Raw genomic sequence first — 9,133 nt, forward strand, 5'->3', positions numbered from 1 at the left:
AATGACGTTACTTTTCTTGTTGCATTTTTTTTATCGCGATCTTTCATTTGATACCCATATCATAGGGATTGCTGAAAAAAATTCTATCGCCATTTTGTAACGTCCGCCATATTGAATTAGATATGGCGGCAATTAATGAATCGTGCATTGTCCTCGAGACTAAATATGTATGTCAAATTTCAGCTCCATAGCTTCAGAAGTTGAAGCTTGGAAGTGGGTGAAATATTGATTGCAAGATTCCAGGACATACATACATTCATACATACAAGTGAAATTAAATAAAAAAATTATTATTTTAATAAAAAAAATTAAAACTAAATGTTTTTTTCTTATTCGTAGTACCAAATATAAATAAAAATATTTTAAGAATTTAATCAGTTATATTTTTTAATCCTTTTCGAATAACAGTCAAAAGCAATACAAATAATTCTAATATCCTATACATTTTTTATGAGATTATAGTAAATATTTAAATTTTGTTTTTTTTTTAAATATAATATATATTTTTTCTTTGTGAATCGATATTAATAAAACGAACAAACACTACGCTATATGTTACCCCGCGGTTACTGCACTACAGATTTCGAATAGTTACGATTTTATTATATTTAAATGGATTATCAATAAAATTAAGATCGAGATTATCAAACTTTTATAAAATGTTAAAAATAGGTATGTTTTAATATAACAACTATTTGTGGTATAATATAAATAAAAGAAAAAAAAAAGGTTAAAACTGTCTATTTTTTGTATACAAAATATAAATAAAAATATTTAAAGTTTAATTGAATCAGTTTAATTTTAAAATCATCTATTAATTAACATCAAAAGAATTAAAAATAATTCTGTTGTCCTATTTATTTTTATGAGATTTATGATTGATCTCACTTCGCTCGGTTTGGCGCCATCTATTAGAATACTCGGGCGTAACTAACCTCTTAAGAAGACTACAAGAGCTAAGTGCCCTTGAGAATCGCACGCACACACTTACAAAATCAACAAAAGCGGCAAGCCCGTGAACTAATGGTTAAGCGAGGTAATGAAGTTACGCCCAAATATTCTAATAGATGGCGCCCAACAGAGCGAAGTAAGATCAATCATAAATCTCATAAAAAATAGATAGGACAATAGAATTGTTTTTATTTCTTTCGATGTTAGTTAACAAATTATTGTAAAATAAACCTAATTCAATTAAACTTACAATATTTGTATTTTTATTTTGTATACAATAAAATAGACAGTTTTAACCTTTTTTTTCTTTTATTTGTATTATTATACCACAATTAGTTCTTATACTAAATATTAAACATAAGTACCAATTTTTAACATTTTATAAAAGTTTGATAATCTATTTATATAATAAAATCGTAAGTGTTCGAAATCTGTAGTGTAGTAACCGTGTGGTAACATATAGCGTAGTGTTTGTTTGTTTTATTAATATCGGTTCACAAAGAAAATATATATATTCAATTAAAAAAAAAACCATCTAAATATTTACTAGAAAAAAATGTCGTCAAGTCGATTTGGTTGATTTTTCCCCATGCACGTGATATGGACTTTTAATGTACAATCTTTGCCTAAAATAACTAAAAAAAAAAATTATGTCAAAGTCGAAATGTCATCACTAACTTAATGTATTAACAAAATGTATTTTTAGTAATATTTCACCATCACTCCCGACAGTGATAGTTTGCAACTAGAGCTGATCCACGCAAGGTCCAAAGACCCAACATGAATATAAACGAATAAATGTACTTTATTAAGGACATTTAACATGTAACAAAAACCATTGCACGAATTATGTTTTTGTGAGTAATGATAATTTCGAAACATTATATTTTGAGTATAATTATATTTTTCTAGCGACCCGCCTCGGCTTCTATGCTTATACTAAAATAAGTATACTACAGAATATCTTACAACGTTCACAGTTTTTTCAGTCATTGGACAATACAAACCGCCATGTCCCTGCGTTTTAAATCTGTGATATCTTCGAAAATATTCATTCAAATTACGCGCTGTAAAGGACCTTATTGATTTATATTAACATATACCATTGCGGACTTTTTTGAAGACCTTTTTAAGGTGTACAATACTGTAGAACATTATTTTGATCTATCTCGTAGGGCGCAAAGCGCAAAAAATGTGTTTATTTATGACATCGCTTCATAAACCTCTAAAATGATCAGTGCTTCTCTACTATATCGTGCGTGTATTATACATATAAACCTTCCTCTTGAATCGATCTATCTATTAAAAAAAACCTCATCAAAATCCGTTGTGTAATTTTAAAGATCTAAGCATACACAGGGACAGACAGCGGTAAGCGACTTTGTTTTATACTGTGTAATGAAGTTAAGCAAATTACAAATTTTATCTTACGCGCGACTTACTAATATTTCTGTTATATAATATACACTACAAACAGTTATCTGTTAATATTTCCTCATTCAAAATCAAAATGTACTTTTTTCACGTAGGCTTTTGCAAGCACTTTTGAATCGTCATAGAAAAAACTATATTAAGTGAAGCTACCACCGGTTCGGAATGTTGATTATACCGAGAAGAACCGGCAAGAAACTCAGTAGTTACTCATTTTCGGCAACATTAATAATACTTCAATTTTACTTCGAACGTTCTGATAATAATTATATCAACCAATCATATCTCGTCAGTCCAATGTGAAGATTATCTTTCTTAATTTTGTATATGATTGGAATACAGTTGTACAAGAGCCATTACAGTACAAGAGCCGAGATGGCCCAGTGGTTAGAACGCGTGCATCTTAACCGATGCTTTCGGGTTCAAACGCAGGCAGGCACCACTGAATTTTCATGTGCTTAATTTGTGTTTATAATTCATCTCGTGCTCGGCGGTGAAGGAAAACATCGTGAGGAAACCTGCTTGTGTCTAATTTCAACGAAATTCAGCCACATGTGTATTCCGCCAACCCGCATAGGAGCAGCGTGGTGGAATATGCTCCAAACCTTCTCCTCAAAGGGAGAGGAGGCCTTTAGCCCAGCAGTGGGAAATTTACAGGCTGCTAATGCTAAAAAAAAAAAATTACAGTTATGATTTTTCTTGGTGGTAGGGCTTTGTGCAAGCCCGTCTGGGTTACCACCCACTCATCAGATATTCTACCGCCAAATACACTATATAACAGTACAGTGTATTGTTGTGTTCCGGTTAGAAGGGTGAGTGAGCCAGTGTAATCGCAGGCACAAGGGACATAATATCTTAGTTCCCAAGGTTGGTGGCGCATAGGTGATGTAAGGAATGGTTAATATTTCTTACAGCGCCTTTGTCTATGGGCGGCGGTGACCACTTACCATCAGGTGGGCCATATGCTCGTCCGCCAACCAATGCCATAAAAAAAAGCTGGATCAAGGTACCGTTTCATGTTGATTATCTAAAAAAAAAAAAGAAAATAGAAGATTATATTTAAGCTTAGCTTAGTAGATCGCCTCAATTCGAATTATATAAATATACGTCTGTATGTCTGTACGTGTGAAAATCTAAGACTCGAACAATCGCTGTGTCAAGTTTAATTACGTTAGTAATTAGTTGTACGGCAGTAACACTCAACCACTGTTCAGTTGTAAAGTTTTTGTTGGCGCAATTGTTGATCGAATCGTACTTAATATAAGTTGATTTTTATGTGTTAAACAAATGCCGTTTTGGAACGAAGATTCTACCGAGACTTATAACAGTATAAATACTAATTATATATTTCACATTCAGGCCGACCCTCTAGCGGAGATTGCACGGAAATGTCGGATTACGAAAGTATGCTTAAGGAAATCGACGAGACGTCACTGCTGAAGTTACAAGAAGGAAACGGCCCAGTTGATCAGTGCCTGTGCCCCCTATTTTCGTCACCAGACAAGAAGAGTCTCGCGGAGTCAGTCAAGAAGGCATTCAAATCTATTGGGACTCGGATAGCTAAAAACAAGAGCAAAAATGTTCCCATTCATTTTGATAACGCCGGTAAGACCGTCACTCCTTATTGTATCAGCTATCTGCCAGTGAAATATCCATCAAAATCGGTCCAGCCCTTCCAGAGATTAGCCGGAACAAACAGACAAACTGGCAAAAATCATAAAAAATGTTTTTTTGTCACATTCTCCGTAAATACATACATTCAGTACAAAGCGGTTATTTTAATATTACAAACAGACACTCCAATTTCAATATATGTATAAAGCATTTTGTGCTAAAGCTTTTAATATGATTAACCGGAATATTATAATTATAATTTAAGAGGAACCGACCAAACCGACATCACTTCAGAAACCTCTAAAATAATCAGTGTTTCTCTACTATATTGTGCATGTATTATACATATAAACCTTCCTCTTGAATCACTCTATCTATTGTAAAAACCGCATCAAAATCCGTTGTGTAATTTTAAAGATCGTTATGGCTGTATATGAATAAAAAATTAAAAAACCCAATTTAAAACGTGCAAACAGACGTCGTCAGTTTAAAATGGAATTAAATCAAAACAGAACCCGTCATGGATTTCGTAATTCGACCCTCTAGTATATATTTAATCTTATTAGTAAATCTTCCTTACGTGTGAACATTGGTTCTTTGCCAGGATTCAGCAGCACCAAGGAAGTGGTGAAACGTGTGAGATCCTGCCGGAAGTGCGGGTGTGACAACGAGAAATTTATCCTCAAGCACTCGTATGCCAATATACGTATCACCAGCCCTGATATATCAGCCATTTGCCCTTGCCCGTTAGATTGCCTACCAGGTAAAACGTCACGAGTTACTGTGCCCATCGCCCATCGCGGCCATGCCAGTTAACAGAATCTTTAAATGCCAATCGTAGTCTTCCGCATCTAGTCCAATGTGATCTTCAAGCCATCGATAGTTCCTTATCCTTGGTAATATTGTAAAGCTGAAGGTTTGTATGTATTTATGTTTGTTACTACGCAAAAAGTACTAAATGGGTTACGATGAAACTTAACAATAATAGTCTGTACAACAGAATCGGCTGTAATTTATAAATATACTAGCGACCCGCTCCGGCTTCGCACGAGTGCAATACTTACAAGACATTTTTCAGATGTAAAAAGCTGTAATACATTATTTTGAACTATCTCGTAGGGTTCGGCCAGCGTTTGCAATGTAAGGGTAAAAAATTATGTTTATTTACATCAGTCTTTCTCTACAATATTATGCATGTATTATACATAAACCTTCCATTTGAATCACTCTATCTATTAAAAAAAAACGCATCAAAATCCGTTGCGTAGTTTTAGAGATCTAAGCATACATAGGGACAGACATACAGACAGCGGGAAGCGACTTTGTTTTATACTATGCAGTTATAGTGCGAACAATACCGAAACTAGTCAGGTTTCTAGTATAAAATTAATTAATTGAGTTAATTTTAATTCACTTTACAGATAAAGCTAAATTAAAAGATAATATCAAAGTCATCATTGAACATGCAAATGTGACTAATTCATATAATGGCGTGGAATTATCGAATGAAAATAATGAAATGGATTTGAAACAAGATTAATAAAGAAATATTTATTAAAATGTATCTTAATTTCGACAGTCATTTGACATTTCAACTGGTCTCATTTGAAATGTCAAAGACCGTTTATTTTACCCTGTACAAGATGGCATGATCTTTTTGACAGATATAATTTTTTTTCTGATCGACATAACCTTGCAATGACGGACATATTATTTTCTTATTTTAATGATTTTAAAAATTGTAAAAATATTTAAAAAAAAATACGTATAACACAAAACTCTGTAAAGATTCGAGCGTTATCCGAAAATTTTAAGACGTTTTATTGCTTCATAGAAAAATTTAAATAGAAACACTGATAATAATAGACGCTTGTACAACGTTACATCGGTCGGACGGTCGGGACACGAATAACAGGCAGTAACTGTTACAAATATCGATTACAAAAAGTCGTTATTAAAGATCATTGTTAAGTTATTATTACGAACTGGGTTCATTTTGGTTGGTGTTTTTTTTTGGCTAGTGGTTGGGGTCTCTTTAGCTGGTATAACTCTTTTTAGAAAAATAAGGTTTAAAACAAAATTTGAATTCTTCTTTGAATTACGCATTCCATCGTTCCATCGACTGTGATATATGTTACATTTTCTGTTTCCCATCATTAGCCCGTCTGTCAAAAACATCAAGCTAACTTGAACAGGGTATAATTAGTTTTTTATGTTAATCAAATCCATACAACTTCAAGTGTCTGTACTTGCAGATGAATCTTGTATTTGTAGATGAATTCCATAAAAGATTGATCTAAAAATAAGAAGGTTATTGTAAGGACTTGGCCTCAACTTAGAAATAAATCTATTGTTAATAGGTTTTCTTATTTTATCTTATAATAAATTATATTAATAATTTCGTGAAGGTATACGATAGACCCGCAAAATTCATACAATCGAGATATTTCGATATTAAATCCGTGAATTTCAATGACATGACACTTCAACGGGCGGCCATGTTTGACAAAAGGAACTTAACGAATACTTACTATATACTTTTGAACGGAATGTCAAAATTAGTTAAATTTCATTATTTTCACCACTTAAATAAAAATTATAGACGTTTGATAATTATATGTTATTTAAAAAGGAAATGATAAACCGTATTTACATTAGCAGCCTGTAAATTTCCCACTGCTGGGCTAAGGCCTCCTCTCCCTTTGAGGAGAAGGTTTGGAGCATATTCCGGCACGCTGCTCCAGTGCGGGTTGGTGGAATGCACATGTGGCAGAATTTCGTTGAAATTAGACACATGCAGGTTTCCTCACGATGTTTTCCTTCACCGCCGAGCACGAGATGAATTATAAACACAAATTAAGCACATGAAAATTCAGTGGTGCCTGCCTGGATTTGAACCCGAAATAATCGGTTAAGATGCACGCGTTCTAACCACTGGGCCATCTCGTGTTTGTTTAGTTTAATTTATTTCACCCGAGCGAAGCCGGGTTTTCATGTAATAACATTTTACTCGATCAGCAATGAAAAATCCGAGAGTCAATTTTCCCGCCATGACGAGTATCTGTCAATTTTTATGTTGACAGATTAAAAAGATAATATCAATATACAACAGTGACAGGCACGTGACATTGGCGAAATAATCTGTGCCTTTTTGGCACAAACAAAAGCGACAAAAAAATGTCTGTGATATAATACAGATAAAAATAATTCATATAATATTTCATATAACGAAATCCAAATTGAAAAAAAGTCTTTATATCATGCTAACATCTAGGTGACACGTCGTGATGTGTGGTTGCTAAAAGAACACTTTCTTTTCTTTTGACATAAGTTTTTTTTAATCGTAATAATGACAAGATATCGTCTAGTTGAGCCTAATTTTTTCTCTTTCGATTCGATGTATCACATACATATTTTCGTTAGCCAAGAATCAGTCGACTTTCGACCATTGAGTGATATTAATTAAATAACTATGTCAAGATTGTATATTTAAAGCCAGACATATCAAAATATAACCTTCATCGTTATAAGTTAATAAAAAGCTTCGATTAAGCTAAACAAATAACATTATTTGTTACTATAATACAAAATATTTGATGTGTTGTGCAAAGAGTCGACGAACTCTGGGAGAGATTTTTAAAAAAATATAGATACATACAAATATTTACACAAATAATAATAATCCTTATACTTAATCTTAATTAATGCCCCCACCGTGACAGCTTCCACGTAACTATGATAATATATTTTTTAACAGCTTTAATAAATAAATTTCAATGCATTAAAGTATTAAGTGTTGTTAATATTTTTGATATATTCAAACTACTTTTACGCGTGAGAAGGGATGTTAGTAAGGGTAGGGGTTGTGTCTTCCTAGTACGTCATCAGTAACTATGATCTCAAAAGTAGGTAGGAAGCTGGGATTAAAATTCCCTTGTTTATTCTAGAAGTATTACACTTTTTATAACATAACATAAACATAATCAGCCGGTAAATTTCCCACTGCTGGGCTAAGGCCTCCTCTCCCGTTGAGGAGAAGGTATGGAGCATATTCCACCACGCTGCTCCAATGCGGGTTGGTGGAATACACATGTGGCAGGATTTCGTTGAAATTAGACACATGCAGGTTTCCTCACGATGTTTTCCTTCACCGCCGAGCACGAGATGAATTATAAACAAATTAAGCACATGTAAATTCAGTGGTGCCTGCCTGGGTTTGAACCCGAAATCATCGGTTAAGATGCACGCGTTCTAACCACTGGGCCATCTCGGCTCATATATAATACTTTTTATATAATAAATAATAGGCCATCTGATGGTAAGTGGTCACCACCACTCAGAGACATTGGCACTGTAAGTTTAACCATTCCTTCCGTCGCCAATGCGCCACCAACCTTGGGAACTAAAATGTTACGTTCCTTGTGCCTTGACGACCTCCGTGGTCGAGTAGTGTGTACACCGTACACCGTGTTTTCATGGGTACGCCACTCCGAGGTCCCGGTTTCGAATCCTGGTCGAGTCGATGTAGAAAAAGTTTATTAGTTTTCTATGTTGTCTCGGGTCTGGGTGTTTGTGGTGCCGTCGTTATTTCTGATTTTCCATAACACGAGTGCTTTAGCTGCTCACATTGGGATCAGAGTGATGTATGTGATGTTGTCCAATATTTATTTATTTATTTATTATGCCTGTAGTTACATTGGCTCACTCACCTTTCAAACCGGAACACAACAGTACTGAGTACTGTTGTTTGGCGGTAGAATATCTGATGAGTGGGTGGTACCTACCCAGACGGGCTTGCACAAAGCCCCACCACCAAGAAAAATCTATTTATCTTATTTATTAATAGTTTTTTTTAATTTTATTAAACGATGGATTGAAATTTATATGTAGATTTTTTTTTATATGAGCGGAAACCAAAACATAACATATCTATTTTTTTACTATGACATTTCGAGGGCGCCATTTTGAATAAATGTCAAAGCGTTAAAACCAAAGCGCCTCTAACGAGACCACATTTGTCGAATTATGGTAAGCATGATTAAAAACATAATACTTAACAAAACATCAGAACATAAATACAATTAAGTACTATATTGAATCGATTCAATTATATATATATTAGAATATGACTAATACA

General features: G+C 33.8%; 1 protein-coding gene across 1 annotated transcript; it reads left to right on the forward strand.

Annotated features, from left to right (window-relative positions):
* Window positions 1-1,654: 1,654 nt before the first annotated feature.
* On the forward strand, window positions 1,655-4,812 carry LOC113399280 (uncharacterized). The gene is made up of 3 exons (XM_064219587.1): window positions 1,655-1,808; window positions 3,742-3,987; window positions 4,601-4,812. Exons 2-3 carry the CDS (start codon window positions 3,771-3,773, stop codon window positions 4,810-4,812), a joined length of 429 nt encoding a protein of 142 aa, XP_064075657.1. The 5' UTR covers window positions 1,655-1,808; window positions 3,742-3,770.
* Window positions 4,813-9,133: the final 4,321 nt, after the last annotated feature.

This window comes from Vanessa tameamea, chromosome 29, assembly GCF_037043105.1.
Source record: "Vanessa tameamea isolate UH-Manoa-2023 chromosome 29, ilVanTame1 primary haplotype, whole genome shotgun sequence".
Taxonomy (NCBI): domain Eukaryota; kingdom Metazoa; phylum Arthropoda; class Insecta; order Lepidoptera; family Nymphalidae; genus Vanessa; species Vanessa tameamea.